The sequence below is a fragment of the Doryrhamphus excisus genome, linkage group LG10 (assembly GCF_037039965.1).
Source record: "Doryrhamphus excisus strain RoL-2023G ecotype Guam linkage group LG10, RoL_Dexc_Guam_v1.1, whole genome shotgun sequence".
Taxonomy (NCBI): domain Eukaryota; kingdom Metazoa; phylum Chordata; class Actinopteri; order Syngnathiformes; family Syngnathidae; genus Doryrhamphus; species Doryrhamphus excisus.
This window is the reverse complement of record NC_136366.1, coordinates 12,335,718-12,353,733: the sequence shown is the minus strand read 5'-3', so window position 1 is coordinate 12,353,733 and position 18,016 is coordinate 12,335,718. Positions and strand designations below refer to the sequence as shown.

General features: G+C 42.9%; 1 protein-coding gene across 5 annotated transcripts in view; it reads right to left on the bottom strand.

Moving 5' to 3' along the window:
* Nucleotides 1-18,016, bottom strand: part of cabp7b (calcium binding protein 7b) — a 44,307-nt gene that overhangs the window by 4,119 nt on the left and 22,172 nt on the right. For 4 of the 5 annotated variants that reach the window (XM_078794137.1, XM_058064578.2, XM_078794138.1 and 1 more), the window contains one exon: nucleotides 9,744-10,098. In XM_078794137.1, the coding sequence (XP_078650263.1) occupies nucleotides 9,744-9,852 (109 nt within the window). In that variant the 5' untranslated portion in view covers nucleotides 9,853-10,098. Of the gene's footprint in view, nucleotides 1-9,743; nucleotides 10,099-10,323; nucleotides 10,501-18,016 lie in introns of those variants that run through there. The other variant, XM_058064581.2, reaches the window with a different exon arrangement.

Here is an 18,016-nt window from a genome sequence, read left to right as displayed (position 1 = left end):
GAACCCTGGTCTCTTAGCTGTGAGGTCTACACGCTAACCACTAGACCGCCGTGCAGCCCCAAAAAGAGATTCTTAAACATATCATCAACTGCAGCATTGTTCTGTTGAAAACCCCAGTCATAACAACATCTCCACTTGCCGTTTGACACCCCTGCACAATCTGAAGCACATTCTCATGAGACATTATTTTTTTCAATCTTGCAGTCAAAAACGACTGCTGTGTGTGATCCTTATGATTGAAAAGCTCCTCCATTAAGATAGACAGCAAGTTAAACAGCAGCAACACAGCCATGATACATGCGAGTTGGTGTCTTGTACGCAAGGCCAGCTGACTGTACTCCCCCGTGGACACACCCAATGATGCTGCGTGGAAAAAAAGAGCCTCACAAATCACACACACTACACATTTGTCTACATTAGACCTGGTGGCAGGGCTGGAGTGTTATCTTCTTTTGGCGCCACCCTTGAGTCAATGTCATGACCCGCTGCCAGTAACAAATAATGAATTCACTGAACCCGCACAGTGGGTGCCGGATTGCTGATTGTTCCTTTTTCCGAGAGGAGTGTGAATATTTAAGGAAAAAGAAACACTTTCACCCCTCTGTAAAGGATAATAATGCTACTTTTACTCAAACATTCATTTACAGTAGGTGGGGGTACTTTCATACATTTTTTTTGCTTTGAAGATTCATTCATTCATTTTCTACCGCTTGTCCTCACGAGGGTGGCGGGGAGTGCTGGAGCCTATCCCGGCTGTCTTTGGGCACACCCTGGACTCGTGGCCAGCCAATCACAGGGCACATATAGACAAACAACCATTCACACTCACATTCATACCTATGGACAATTTGGAGTCGCCAATTAACCTAGCATGTTTTTGGAATGTGGGAGGAAACCGGAGTACCCGGAGAAAACCCATGCATGCACGGGGAGAACATGCAAACTCCACACAGAGATATCAGAAGGTGGAATTGAACCCTGTGAGGTCTGCGCGCCAACCACTAGACCGCCGTGTCGCCCTGCTTTGAAGATGCTAAAACCAAACCAAAGTAAGTCAATATACTGTCTGCTAAGCTAGTGGTTCTAAATCTTACATTTAATGAAAAGATATTAGAGATTACCCAGCATGTCTTGCAGGTTGTAGATGCAGGTATAGTAATGTTAACGTGTGTAAGCGTTCGACTTGACTAATTTTGTTCGCATAGTGAGTTAGATAGCAAGCTGACCATTTCCTGTGCGACTCAAACTCGTCTTTGGTCTCCTTCAATGTAAGCAAATAGAGCCAAAAATGGCCCCCAGGCCACACTTTGGATACCCCTGCTGTCGGTAACTATAACCACTCCCACTATGCTATTTATCGTGATGACTTATTGATGTTACATTGTCAAGGTGATGGGGGCCAACAAGTGGAGGACAAAGAAGAACAAAAGACGACGTAATTATCCAGAAGGACAGCAAGAACGACATGACCAAAAACAAGGATAAGACAGGAGGACTGGACAGAGACGTCAAATACACTCAGACTAATTACAAGACACAGCTGGGGAGGACACAAGGGCAGACTGGGCGGATTGGGATGATTGGCTAACACACAATAGACAGAAACAACTCAAATGACTGTGAACTGCGATGGAGACACAGACCCCATCCGCACAAGACTAAATGTCTTATGAAGTCAAAATCGGGTTAACAATAGTCCAGCTGAGCCTAGGAAGTAAACAAAGAGACCTTATAAAAGAGCAGGTGGGTAGAACAAGACAAGGGCAGGCAAGGACATGATTGGACAGGCAAACATATTAGGGTGGTCTGCAAACATGGTGTACATTTAGACAACAACAACATTTACAGAAACCGTGCGAGAAAAAGTAAGTCACTTGGCTTAGCAAAAATAACACAGTACATGTAAAGCAGTCATTAATTATGGAATTAATATTCATTCATTTTCTATCGCTTATCTTCATGATGGTTGCGGGGGTGCTGGAGACTATCCCAGCTGTCTTCGGGCGAGAGGCGGGGTACACCCTGGACTGGTCGCCAGCCAAACACAGGGCATGGAATTAATATTCATTCATTAATTTTCTACCGCTTTTTCCTCACGAGGGTCGCGGGGGTGCTGGAGCCTATCCCAGCTTTGTTCTGGCGAGAGGCGGGGTACACTCTGGACTGGTCGCCAGCCAATCATAGGGCATGGAATTAATATTCATTCATTCATTTTCTACCGCTTTTTCCTCACGAGGGTCGCCGGGGTGCTGAAGCCTATCCCAGCTGTCTTCAAGCGAGAAGCGGGGTACACCCTGGACTGGTCGCCAGCCAATCACAGGGCATGGAATTAATATTCATCCATTCATTTTCTACCGCTTTTTCCTCATGACGGGGTGCTGGAGCCTATCCCAGCTGTCTGATTGGCTGGCGACCAGTCCAGGGTGTACCCCGCCCGGATAAAGCAGGTACATTTCTGACATGCTGCAGTTTGTGTCATAGAACCGGAAACGGCAACATTACTACAACCTCACTTTCAAATCAATGATCCGCCATCAAGGAGGGATTACTGTAACTATATACATGGCGATTGGAATCGAACACAAACAGTAGGTACTGTCGGATTAACATACGGCTAGAAAAACAATGCTGATGCACACTGATGAGGGCCTGACAGCTTGGTTGTTTAATGCCAGCACCAGGCCATGAAAAGCCTTATGCTGGATGGGATTCATTGAACTCATCATTCTCCCTGCAGCAGCAGCAACAATATGACAGCAAGGTGCCTCGATGTTGCACACTTCATTTTGATGATTGGAAGACTTCAACAAGCCATCTTTGACAAGGAGCGATACAGAAGGGGTGACTCATATATATATATATATATATATAAGACAAGATGTTGGGAAGTCATCGTGCTAAGCGGAAATGTTGCGTCACCGGATCACAGTCAGTCATAGAATAATGACAAAAGAGAGAACAAACCCTGATTTTAGACTCATGACATTTTTTTGCTGCAATGCATCACCTACTCTAATAAATGATGAGCACGTTGTTCCATCAATTCAATTCAAATTGGTTGATAATACTTGCGGCTGTGTGAACGCGAAAGTTCCTAAAAAGCACTGAGATTAAATTAAATCCATGGAGTTAGCGCTAGAGGCTTTTGCTCACAAAATGAAAATATGTAAAGTGATATTATATTATAAGCCATCTTCTGGGTGTTTAGAAGCAACGGACCTATTTTTCCAATCACAACTCAAGTATTTATAGTCAGTTCCACTACATCTGAGCCCAACAGACTGATGAGGTCGATTATGTGTGTTTGTTTTCAATTATGCGTCCCATTAACCTCCATGAGAGACTTGACATATTCTTCTTTTGCAGGGGTGCTTTCATTTTAAATATCATTCATTCATTTTCTACCGCTTTTTCCTCACGAGGGTCGCGGGGGTGCTGGAGCCTATCCTAGCTGTCTTCAGGCGAGAGACGGGGCACACCCTGGACTGGCCGCCAGCCAATCACAGGGCAATTTAAGGAAGATTAAGAACATTTAGGGATGCGTGGATCTCTCCGAGAGACGGGGTACACCCTGGACTGGTGGCCAGCCAATCACAGGGCACATATAGACAAACAACCATTCACACTCACATTCATACCTATGGACAATTTGGAGTGGCCAATTAACCTAGCATGTTTTTGGAATGTGGGAGGAAACCGGAGTACCCGGAGAAAACCCACGCATGCACGGGGAGAACATGCAAACTCCACACAGAGATGGCCGAGGGTGGAATTGAACCCTGGTCTCCTAGCTGTGAGGTCTGCGCACTAACCACTCAACCACCGTACCGCCCCATTTTAAATATCAGCGCCAAAAAAGAGAAGCCGAATGCTGAGTTATCAACAAGGGCTTGAAAGTGTTCTGACCTTCCATGTGACATAAAATAGACCCCCGTTGACCTTTGTGACCAGTGGCATGCGTGGGTATAGAAAGTTAATGTCATATTTCTGATGCCACATAACGTGGTGAATGTCACAGACTACTCGTTTCAGCCAAAACGTGACTTTTGAAGTGACATCAAACAGCTGTAACTGTTAAAAATGCATGATGTCATAAAACAAACCACATGCGATGCTAACATAATTTTGACCTTTTTAATGAGATGACCTATTCACATCTGGACCATACAATGCACTGCCATACCCACTGTTTTTTTTTTCTTCCAATTTCACATCTAATACAGACTAAAATGAATTCACTAGCTACCACAAAGACAAATAGGCGGTAATTAAAAGCATGCGATAATTACACATTAAAAGCCCGCCCCGCTTTTAGCCCTGTTTTTAGCTCTGAATGAATGTATGGATATTGTATTTTAATGCTCTGTTTTTACTCAACTTTACTTTTTATTTCTTTTTTCTTAACTGTAAAGCGTCTTTGCGTACTCTGAAAAGCGCTATACAAATAAAATGTATTATTATTATTTTTTTTTTTTTTTAGTTTAGTTTATTCAGTCATGACAACACCAAATATTGTACACAATATTGACATCAATAACATAATCACAAAATCAAAATTCATGTGTTGAATAATAATGACTGAAAAGGCATAGGCAGAAGCAAACTGCTTATAAAAGCCTATCCTATAATTTCAGCTTTTTAGGCTACCAACCTCCAGAAAAGCAAAGAAACAACAACAGAAAATTAATCACACTTATAAACTTCAAAAATAGCTTTACAAACCATTTTCTTAAAAACCAAAAAGGAATGACATGTTTTTAAATTTATGTTGGCATCATTCCAGAATTTAACTCCAGTGATGGAGACACATCTCCTTTTCATACCTTTTTTAGCTTTTTGTACGGTAAATTTACAAACACCTCTTATTATTATTATTTATTACATATAAAATGTATTTTTTTAAAACTTTGATAATGATTTGGAATGCATGAGAAAGTGAAATATTGCACGTGATGTCACATCCTTTTGCAGTCGTTACAGCCTCAAGCAGATAGGGGTGAAACAAGCCACATAAAAGTACTGTTTTTGCATGCGGAAATCGTTCAAATAGAAATTTGCACAAATTCTGCCTAGCAACAAGTGAAGAGGGAATAAAAAGTAATTACAAGTGCTGGAAATTGCACGGCTATAAAAGACATCCGTAGCATGTTTGCACTGTTATGATATTTTATGATAGTCCCACGAGGGTTGTTCTGGAGGATGTGCAGAAGTGGAATCTTTTTTTTTTTTTTTACTAGAATCTTGAAATGGGATGAGGATGACAATAAATGGGATTAAAATTGATCATATAGGATTTCATTTGTGCAATAAGTGTGAAACCGCCATGCTGCAGCGGCATTAGCAAGGAACAAAACAAGGTTACTCTTAAGCAAACAACCTGCTGTGACCGTTTTTTTCCCCCCACTTCTAGTGTCGCCTTCATGATGTTGCGCAGGAAAAGATGGTAGGTTGAGCTTTTATAAAATGGAAAGCAGATAATCCATCCATCCATTTTCCTCCCCTTATCCGGGTCCAGGTCGCGGGGGCATCAGTCTCAGTAGGGAAGCCCAGACTTCCCGGTCCCCGGCCACCTCCTCCAGCTCCACCGGAGGACATCAAGGCTTTCCCAGGCCAGCTGTGAGATATAGTCCCTCCAGCGTGTCCTCGGTCTGCCCCGGGGCCTTTTCCCAGCTGGGCATGCCCGGAACACCTCACCAGGGAGGCGTCCGGGCCATGTCCCAAGAACCAGATTTGGCCGTCACCAGGTCGCCCATGCACGATAAGGTGGTGATTCATGGAGGCAGATAATATCAAATTCAAATGGAGGGACAATAACAACAGGCAGGTTGGGAAAGGGACGGAGGATACCACTGCAGCACCGACCCATAGTGGGCATATTTACACACTATTTGCGAGGGATTGCTATGGTATATTGTGATGCTACCACTATAGTACAGTCAAAGTTTGGCTATGCTTGGGTGGGGATTTTCCTGTATAAATACAGTGGGAAGCACCACAGAGTTCAAGAGTGTAACTAGCAGAATGTGCTGGGATGCCTTTAAAAGGGACATTTTATGATGTCCAATTGGCATCAGTAACACTGGCAACACAGCAAAGCAGTCCATCTGTGAGTCACTGAGCTGTACTATTTGTTTGCATGTGAAAACAGTAGTCTTTACAGCGCCATGAAAAGGTGAGTCGTGTCATGTTGCGCGTGTAGGAATTTATGGCAGATAATAATTCTAAGAGATATCCAGTTTAGTCATTAGCACAATGAGTTGCAGCATTAATTGGATTCTTTTTTTTTTTAACCTGTACTGAAAAGAAACGGCAATGCAACATTTATTGCGTGATTTATGATCACATTCCAAAGCATAAAATATCTGCATTGTCGCTGATGAAAGAGGAGGGACGGGCTTTTATTTCAGCACGCATCAGAGTTTATGACAAGTGTACGTGACACAAAGGAGAGGTGTGTTTTGTGTATTGGCCATCATCTGTTCCAATGACATTCCCCCTGGAGTGATCCGTTCACTATACTGCTTGATGATGATTACCCCCAAAACGCTACAGTCGCCATTGAGGCTGAATACCTGTCATTCTGGCGTCTTTTGTTTTGTCCAAATACATTGATGAAGTGGAACATTTGTTCATTTATTTGTTCTAGAAGGGCCATTTTCCCATGAGAAATCATGTAACTCCTTCCAGAAAGCCAAAACATTTAGCCACTCGGTCATAACCGTGGGCGTCACCAGAGTGTATACCCATCTTCAGCACCATTGCTCGTGCTCATTCATTCATTCATTTTCTACTGCTTATACTCATGAGCGTCACAGGAGGTGCTGGAGCCTATCCCAGCCGTCTTCAGGCAAAAGGCGGCCAGCCAATCACAGGGCACATATAGACAAACAACCATTCACACTCACATTCATACCTATGGACAATTTGGAGTCGCTAATTAACCTAGCATGTTTTTGGAATGTGGGAGGAAACCGGAATACCCGGAGAAAACCCACGCATGCACGGGGAGAACATGCAAACCCCACACAGAGATTACAGAGGGTGGAATTGAACCTGAGCTGTGAGGCCTGTGTGCCAACCACTCATACGCCATGCAGCCCATTGCTCGTGTTATTTTGGCTTAGCTACTACTTGACTCTCCACGACTATAAGCAAATGCTTTTTGTCTACATACTTGCTTGGTTCTTACCGTGTGGCATTCCAGTCCTGGAATCTAATTGTTTATGTGCAATCTGAATGGAGACCTGGGTTTGATTCCCCCCTTGGGCATCTCTGTGTGGAGTTTGTGCGTGCATGCGTGTTTTTTTTTCCAGGTACTCCGGTTTCCTCCCACATTCCAAAAACATGCTAGGTTAATTGGCGACTCCAAATTGTCCATAGGTATGAATGTGAGTGTGAATGGTTGTTTGTCTATATGTGCCCTGTGATTGGCTGGCGCCTCTCGCCCGAAGACAGCTGGGATAGGCTCCAGCACCCCGCGACCCTCGTGAGGAAAAGCGGTAGAAAATGAATGAATGAATGAATGAATGATTAGGAGAAGTACTTAAAAAGAGGAACTTTTAGAGAGAATAGATCCACCAAGAACACCCTGAGGTTCAACCTTTACAAAAGGTAATAACGGTCATTTAAAAACAGGATGATATAACTATTATTATTATGGTTGCAATTTGCAGTGGAAACCCCTCACTCAGAATGATGCAGTACAGTTCTGCGCCACTTCAAGCTACAAGCACAATCATAAGCACATTCTTGACTTCTGACCTCAGACATTATTGGTTCTACTCGACGTTATTGAACAATACAAAAGTCCCTCCATTGACATACAATGCATGTCTCGTTTTACTGTTCGTCATCAACCTTTTGCTGCAAATGTATTTTGCCACTGCAGACGGTGGATGTCAATGTCAAATGAGGGGCTCCAAGCAAAGGCAGACCACCATGCAACCTACCAACATAAGAAGATATGAATATAGCTTCATATTAAAAGACTCCATAACAAATAGCAAATCAGCCTGCCGGCTCCGTCTGCATTACTTTCCCAAACACCACCTTTGGGTTTTTTACAGCTTACACTTTATAAGCAAGAGGGATGTCGGAAGCTCATACAAATCTTACCAGTGGCAGCATTGTTGTATATTGATTCCTTTTTTGTTAATTAATGACGGACCACAATGCATCAAGCAACACAAAAAGTGCGGCGGGGAAAAGCGGATGTAATTGAAATCTGGTAATGTATCAGTCGTCCATCTTGTTAATGGCTTCCATCCACTAGATATATTCGACAAATACATATGGTTATTGTCCATTAAAATGCACAACAGGTTCCGACTATGGAGCTCTCATTCAGCCTGCTTTCAGGGCTTTTTTCTATACCTTAGCCCCTTGCCCAAACAACTTGGACCTTAGACTCATCCTGCACTCCATCTTTGGTGACGGTGCATTAACATTAAGAAGCAGCTATTCAGCCCTGCTAAATGTCACTCGCCACCACCTCCATGGTTCTGTATCGTCCATGGCTGCTGCATCTGTGCTATACATTACACACGTGCGCCTGCTCAACATGAGACATTGCAATTTAAAAAAGTCAGCCAAAAGTAATAAAGATGCAAATAATGAGCAGCATTACTAATCATATATGACTCAATATAAAATACTTGTGTACACCTGCATAAGCCAATGAGTAGACTCAATGGTATATTACTTTTATAGGCATTCATTTACTAATGTGTTTATTACTGTGATCGCAGTTGCATATCAACGTATGATGCAGTGCGCTTCTACTGGAAGGTGCCTATTGTGATACAATGTGGTTGTCTACTACCAGAGAGTCAGGTCATCGGGAAGATCTGGGTTCGACTCTCCATTTGTGGCATTTGCATGTTCTGCCCGTGCTTACAGGGTTTTTTTTTTATTAGGTTGGTTGGGGACTCTATATTGTCCACAGGTGTAAATTAATCATTATCTATATGTGCCCTGCGATTGGTTGGCGACCAGCCCAGGGTTTAAGCTGCCTTTCGCCCAAAGTCACCTGGGATAGGCTCCAGCATACCCCTGTGACCCTAGTAAGGGCAAGCGGCATAGAAAATGGATGGATGGATTAGTGGTCTCAAACTCGCGGCCCGCGGGCCAAATGTGGCCCGCAGGATGCTAGTTTGATGCCCCCGCCTTAATACTTTGATATGGATGCCGTATGGTTTCATGAACCCAGAAATAACAGCTTAAAGCTGCATGCACACCGGACACAATTTACGTGATTTTGCCCCGCCCGCCCATACGCAAGCGAACGAGCCCGCCTGTTTTGCTTTTTCTCTCATCATCCATGACTGAGATCAAAACACTGAAAAGTGTTTATTTTTTTTGAAAACCTGATGCGGCCCAGCCTCACCCAGATCCTAGCTCCAGTGGCCCCCAAGTAAATTGACTTTGAGATCCCTGGATTAGATCATACTGGTGTACTTAATAAGGCTCCCATAAAATACTCAACTCATTAATATTTTATATTTCACATTCAACTCTTGTATTCGATGACATCAGGTTGTCTCTTTAGCGTAGGTTAGTAAGTTACTTTTAGTTCATTTTAAAGTTGGTGTTTTTGTGGCAAAACATACCAAAATTGATGCTGTGTATGTATGCAGCCTGGAGCTATCCAAGGTTCTGATCATACATGATTATGATAATTCCATGTACATTCGGCCTAGTGTAAAAGTGAATAAAAGAAAGCCCCAACAGGTAGGCAGACTCACCCTCCACCTCGTCTTCAGGTAGGTTGACAGGGGTCCGGTAAGTCAGGACATCGGGGATGGTGCACAGTCCCTTGTACATGAACCTGGTGGTCACGGCGCGCACTGGCATCTCTGCGTGGGGGCACCAAAAACCGTGTGCCGATCCTCATATAGTCTGGCTGCACCTCCGCACACTTTTCCCTCCTGGCTATCTACCAAGCAAATTAAACTCCCCAAAAAACACAATAATTATCCTCTTCTTGTGCAACTTCAGCGCCCGTTGTGCATATTTTTGGGGGACGGGAGGTAAAGAATCAGCTCGCACTTTGCAGCATGGAGCAACAATGCAGACACCAGATCGCCTTGTGGGAAATGTCTGCAGGAATATGACAGAAGAGAACGCAGAAAAATATCACATTCTGTTGTTGAAATTCATAGCAGCATTCACGCGTTGGCATGCATTCCCAAAAAGGATGTCCATTAACTCCGAAATGCAGCAAAAAGGAGCAACTATGTTCCGGTTATATGGTCCATTTAAGTGGCAATAATAAACGAAAATAATACACAATTAGTCAAATAATCTCGACATTATCCTCATTACTTTTGTGCATCCTCTTTAAAAAAAATGATGAAAAAGGTTCTAAAGCGGCGAGTTGATCCGAGCCACTATAAGAGGAAGACGCATCTTGAGGCGGGTTTTCTTTCTTAAAAAGACAGTTTCGAGGGATTCCCGGGTGACCCCCTTCTTTTCTGAAACAAACACGCCGCACTGACTGAGTGCCACTCATCCACTGCCTCTCTCTCTCTCTTTGCACACGCAGTCTCTCACTCACTCAGTCTCTCACTCACTCCTTGTTTAAATAGCATCGTTTTCTGCACTCCACCAGTCTGGATGCTAAGTCAAAATATTGATAGGCTAATTTAACACCAAGCCGAATTTAAGATTTAGTTAACATTCCAATCAGGCACTAGAGTTTCTATTTGGTGATGGTAAGGGGTAAAAAGGTAGTTACACAATAATTACCTCACAGTAAACACCAAATAGTTGACTCCAGTTGCTCCTCACTGTGACTGTGAGACCTGTCAACATTTGTATCTGAAAAGAGTAGGTATTTCCCAGAAAATAAGAGAAAAGAAAAATTCACAGTATGCAGGGGGAAGAGGTGGTGGACTAGGGTTGGGCATGAATTTGGATGATTCCGGTTCCAAGCAATTCGGTTGCTTTTAAAAATGGGAACTGCACTTTCTTTAAAATCACAATTCTTATATGAAACATTAACACATATTTCTTTTCCTTTTCTGTGCATTATAATGCCAGAAAACTAGTTAATATGAGCTCGCTAACAATAGATGTCATTGGGTCGCGGGAGGTCCTGGAGCCCCCATCTGTCTTGGGGCGAGAGGCGGGGTACACCCTGGACTGGTCGCCAGCCAATCACAGGGCACATATAGACAAACAACCATTCACACTCACATTTGTTTGGAGTCGCCAAACAAGCATGTTTTTGGAATGTGGGAGGAAACCGGAGTACCCGGAGAAAACCCACGCATGCACGGGGAGAGAACATGCAAACTCCACACAGAGATGGCAGAGGGTGGAATCGAACCCTAGTTTCCTAGCTGTGAAGTCTGCGAGCTAACCACTCGACCGCCGTGCCGCATTGGGACTACAAAGCCCTGTAAAAAACAAACAAAAAAATGTATATATAAAATAAATACATATTAAAAAAAACCCGCATTTATTAAAAACAGAAAAATATACAAACTTTTTCAGTGCTTTGGTTCCGATTTTCTACAATAAAAGCTCTGATAAAACATTCCACTGTTCTCAAATATCTTAATTTTTATTTTTCTACACAAAATAAGATGAAAAATAAATAAACAAATCAAGAACAAAGAAAGTCAATCAATCAGTAATAAATAAATTAATAATAATAATAATAAAACAGCAAATAATAAAAACTTAAGAAACCACATATAGTTGGTGGGTAGACAAATTATTTTTTTCAGATTAAAATTAACAAAGCATTATTAGAGCCCTGTAGACATGGCCTCAAACTAGTGTCCTGCGGGCCGCGTGTTTGAGATCCCTGCCCTAAAAGGCTACAAAATTATATGAATGTAAAGAGTGTAAAATGGAACTTAATTCAAATGGAATCACATAATTGGCGAAAAAAGAGACAGAACACAAAATGCTAAATATTCTTCAGGTTGGGATGGTGTAAATAGTTTTGAGAAGCAGTGCGGTCTATGAACACATTTCGGTTAAAAAGCCGATTTACAACCCAAACCACTGAGATGTTCAGTACAGTGCAAATGGCACCAACAAACATGGCATCGCTTCACAAAGCAAGCGTGTCCCCCTTTGGAGAAGACACAGACGTTGCATGATGAAGCCCTCTGTTTGAGTCTTTCCACTCTGCTTCACAAGCGATAAGTGGAGAGGGCACGTGGAGTTCCGCTGTTGGCTTCTTCCAGGATTTAGGGAGGATTACGGATCGATTCGATTCTCCGTCTGCTGTACCTGAATCTCAACAACTGGCCTCCAAAATGTGTTTTGACACAGACTGGGGTTTTCACGGGGGGTGTGGGCAGGGGGTATTTGCATTTTGATTTAAAAACCATCAAGAATGCGCTAAAAAATGGGACGCTTGGCTTGTTGGAATTGGCTCTTTATGGATACTTCAAAATCAATCTGGTAAAAATTTGGAGCGTGAGGAGCACACGAGAGGGCAAACAAGGAAGACGAACATTTACCGTGACCATAAATGGCAGCTCCGTCTGTGCGGCTGATGGCTGCACACAGACTTTAATTTAGGTGACATTTGGTCTGAGTTACAAGTAAAGGGATTCGGCCCCGGGGGATCATCTGCAGTCGTCCTGTAAAGGCCTGCAGCACCTTTGCCGCATATCTAAAAGCTGCCACCCCTATCAAATGTGCAACTTAAAGATCCCTGAGTAGCATTAAATGCAAAAGCTAGGTCATATATCAGTTTATTAAACGCCTCTGTGAGCACAGTAAGCTCCCAATTTTACGAGACTGAAGTCCTGATGAATGCACTGTGCTGCAATAGTTTCACAGTCATTACTATAAAGTTAATTAAGCCACCCCAAGTGAAAAGGTGGCCACCGAGCAGCCATCACAGGCTGGATCGCTGCAGCCCCCAGGGGGGTGGGGGGGGCTCTGTGCACTTGCGCCGCCGCAGTCTTGACATCCATCATACATCCAATCATAATCAAATTAAGCCTGCGGGGCGAGCTGTGCGTCAGCTACACCAGGCAGGAAACCTGAAGCGAAGAGGTCACACACACACACACACGACAGCAAAAAATGATGGAAGTCAAGATGGACGGATTCGGAAAAGTACACTTCGGAAATTGTGCAGGGGTCAGAAGAGTAAAGGTTACATAAACATGTCAAACATTAGGTATGATTCATTCACGTATAAAGAATGGATGCGGTTTAAATCTAACTGTAATGTTAGCACTGTAGCTCATATTGCTATGATCTCCTATCCCGCTCCTTAAAAGGTCCTCGAATATCCCGCCACTTCCTGCTTGAACTACGTTCCCACAAAAGACACAAACACACCCTTACAAGATGCTTTTGTTGTTAAGTTGACAGTAGCGAGTAGCTTATGTTGCTGAACGTTAGCTCGGACTGAATGTATGGCTTACGCACACTCAAAACAGCCGACTACTTCCCTGAAACCGCTGTTGTAAACGTGACATGCCAAACTTTAGTTTAACTTACACAATAGCGCTTCCGGAGCCATACGAACACAGACCAATATTGGCTGATGCTGCTATAAGAAATGTGATACCGATTTCTGATACCGATATCAGCCGACACAGATATGTAAACATGGTGGAATGAACAGTTGTGTTTTGTATACTGTGGGTTTTTTTTTAATAGCGTTTGACCGATATCACATTTTTATGCTGATATCACAACTGATAATAACACTGTTTAAGTGTTCTGTTACTATTGTTACTATTAAAGAGACAAGCGCGATGCAAATCCATTTTCAGACATGCATGCTATCTTTTAACTTCAGACAAATTTTGAATTTTCTTCATAAAATACAGCAAAAATGATTTCACACACACACAGTGGGAAAAAAGTGATTCATTCATTCATTTTCTACCGCTTTTTCCTCATGAAGGTCACGGGGGTGCTGGAGACTATCCTAGCTGTCTTCAGGCGTGGACTGGTCGCCAGCCAATCATAAGGCACATATAGACAAACAACCATTCACACTCACATTCATACCTATGGACAATTTGGAGTGGCCATTTAACCTAGCATGTTTTTGGAATGTGGGAGGAAACCGGAGTACCCGGAGAAAACCCACGCATGCACGGGGAGAACATGCAAACTCCACACAGAGATGGCCGAGGGTGGAATTGAACCCTGGTCTGAAAAAAGTGATTAAATATGATTAATCTGATTAAAACTAATCATTACACAGTTATGACTTCCTTGTGTCACTTTGTCTATAACTTAATTCATTTTCTATCGCTTGTCCCCAAGAAAGTCGTGGTGGAGGGTGCTGGAGCCTATCCCAGCTGTCTTTGGGCGAGAGGCGGGGTACACCCTGGACTGGTGGCCAGCCAATCACAGGGCACATATAGACAAACAATACATACCTACGGACATTTTGGAGTCGCATGTTTTTGGAATGTGGGAGGAAACCGGAGTACCCGGAGAAAATCCACGCATGCACGGGGAGAACATGCAAACTCCACACAGAGATGGCCGAGGGTGGAATCGAACTCGGGTCTCCTAGCTGTGAGTCCTGCATGCTAACTTTGTCTTACTTTATTTGTGAAATGCATGCGGTGACATAACGAGGGACGAGCTGCTGCATTTCTGTATTGGTTGATGTCCCGATATCAAAGACCAAAGCCAACGTGAGCACCTGGAGGTAAGCATAATTGTAGTATGTCTGTCAGTACTGAGCAGTGTACTCTTAGTTACCTTTTTAGTGCCATTAGGGATAGAGTACAGGAAACCATAAAGCTTAATATTGTCCCTGCTTCTCTTGAGAAGGGATGAAATCTGCATTGACATTCATGTACTGTTATATATCTTCATTATTCACTCCACGGAGAAACACAAGGAGGAGGCGGAGTCTGGTCGGCAGCGTCTATCTCCAGGGATCACGGGGGTCATTTTGAAAAACAAACAATTTGGAACAGTATCGGCCTGATGCGGCATATGCAATCTAATCTATAAAACTAACAGTGCAGAAATAACTTTAAAGGAGAGGGGAGGAGGGGGAAAAAAAATCTCATCAGTGGTACCTACATCAAAACAACGTCAAAGATTCATTTGGGATTATTGATGACATTTGTAATTGACTCAAGGACCTTTTTGGTAGCGGAAGTATGAGGTCGGCCCAACGAGGCTTGTTCGGCGTGATGAGAATGCTAAGACGCCTGGAAGTGTACTTTTTCATCAGATAGCTTCCAGGGCTAAGAAGAGCATCTTCATTCTCCAGGAGGACACATGTTCTCCATTACATTTCTCCTTCATGTGCCCTTCAAGACGCTCTCCGCAATAAATGTTTAATTATTGTTGAGGAACGGATTCATTTCGGAAGTTGCTGTTATTTTGTCCTACTTAAAAGGCTTCTTCCGCTCCTCGAAGGGGGACACACAAGCGTGCTATCCTCGCCACCATCAGGCCCCAGGAGCAGCGGGTTTAATTGGCAATTAGAACATCAACATACAACATAGACTCGGAATGTGGCGGGATTCATGAATATTTCATACATTTACAGCCATTCATATTCCTAGGGAGCGTCCTTGGTCGAGCACCTGTTTTATTTATTTTTTTTCCGGCTCTTTGGAGGGAGGTCTTGATGTCATCACGTGGCAAATGACGCTCAATTAAAATGTGATTTAAAAAAGCAGCTCTATGGATGTTTTATTCATTGCTTAAATTTCATTTTGGGCGGCATCCCGCCGAGTTGGGGCCAGAGAGTGGATCTGTATCGATTATTCCTTGAGAACAAGACATCCAGACATCTTTGCAGCGTTACTGTATCATGTACATCTGTGACAACACATTAAGATAGATTTCTTAAATTACCTTTGGCTCTGGCAGATGGTACACTCCGTCATTAACGCACATGAATTATTCATCACGCGTCGTCACCACCGATAGCCATGCAATTCGTATTTTCTCACGCCGTGTGAGGATCACCTTATTGAATCTTGACATCACGGCGTATCCAGGTGATGTATTAAAATATAATGAGGACACCTACTGGTGCGGGTCCACAGGAATTGATGGTCCAATCCCCAACTCCCTCCCTCGCATCAGCTGATGGCTCTGCAAAGAGAGTAAACTCGTCAGTCTCGAATAGACGCCTGTCAGAAGCATGACAAGTGGAATCAATATAAACTCACTGTCAGTCCAAATCAATGAGGACACTTCCTGTTGAAAACATCTTAGTTGGAGACACAATGACCTTGTCCATGCAAGAGCGATTAAGGTCAAGTCAAGTGTCTTATTAGGATTGTACGGACATCAATTATTCTCATTTCATCCAAATACACATGTAGACCTAAAACTAACACATTGACCTTTTCACCTGTACAAGACCCAACTGGTTCATACATACACATATATATATATATATATATATATATATATATGTATGTATATTATATTTGAAAAGCAGTGAATAAAGTATTTGGATCTTAAGTTGTTGCAAGAGCAGAACTCTGATGTCATCTCCAGCCTGATATCCCCACTTTGTCCATTTAATCCCACAATCAGGAAACACAGCTCAGGCTTCCATCCTAGCAGACAGAAAAACATAACTGCAGGCAGTAGATGGTGAAAATAGTCCTGGAGAGACACCATGATGTTATGTTTTGTTCTACCTTTTACTCGTCACAGATTTACTATATACAGTATATTACCAAAAGAATTTGCTCACCCATCCAAATGATCAGAATCAGATAAGGGTATTAGTTTTATTTCATTTGAACATGCATCCCATAATCAGTTCCCAGTTCCACATGTCCAAAAGGAGTAGGAAGAAGCAAAGCTTATTAAATCCTACCCCTCCATCTGGTACTTTAACAACCAGTAACTGTTGCATTTGTTCACTTCCTGCTTTCCATAATACAGTTTAAGTTTTTTTTTTTTTTAATAATGTGCCTCGTATCAAAGTACGAGGTGATATGACCATCCAATGACATAATGTGTACCATAGTAAGTGTCAATATAGTGATATATATAGCACATCATGACTGGTTCAAGACTCTTCATCCTTGTATTTAGCAAACATCAACTGCTTGTATTGTTTCTTGAATTGGCTCATCGTTGTGCATTGTTTGAGGTCCTTACTCAATCCATTCCATAGTTTGATTCCACATACTGAAATGCTATGGCTTTTTAACGTAGTCCTAGCATAGAAGTGTTTCAAATGTACTTTGAAACACTGAATGTACTTTGTACCCTGAGATCATACTTCTCCTCTCTTGTAGAGAAGTATAGCGGATGCTGAGGAGTATAGTACAAAGCATAGTACAAAGAAGTCATCAACTTCCAGCACAGTCAATTGCTACAGAGCTCCAAACTTCATGTGGCCTTCAGATTAGCCCAAGGACAGTACACGGAGAGCTTCATGGAATGGGTTTCCATGGCCGAGCAGCTGCATCCAAGCCATACATCACCACGGCAATGCAAAGTGCCGGATGCAGTGGTGTAAAGCACGCCGCCACTGGACTATAGAGCAGTGGAGACGCCTTCTCTGGAGTGATGAATCACGCCTTTCCATCTGGCAATCTGATGGACGAGTCTGAGTTTGGAGGTTGCCAGGAGAACGGCACACTGCATTGTGCCGAGTGTGAAATTTGGTACGAATGCTTCAGGATACCAAAACTTTTTGGACAATTCCATGTTCCCAACCATGTGGGAACAGTTTGGAGCGGGCCCCTTCCTCTTCCAACATGACTATGCACCAGTGCACAAAGCAAGGTCCATAAAGACATGGATGACAGAGTCTGGTGTGCATGAACTTAACTGGCCTGCCAAGAGTCCTGACCTGGACACATTTGGGATGAATTGGAATGGAGACTTAGAGCCAGGCCTTCTCCACCAACAATGTACTTTTGAAAGAATGGTCAAAAATTCCGATAAACACACTCCTCAACCTTGTTGGTTCCGAGTGGGATGGCACTGAAGTTCATACGTATGTGAGTCACGGCAGGTGAGCAAATACTTTTGGTCATATAGTATATATATGCATACACATTTGTATTAATTGCAGATA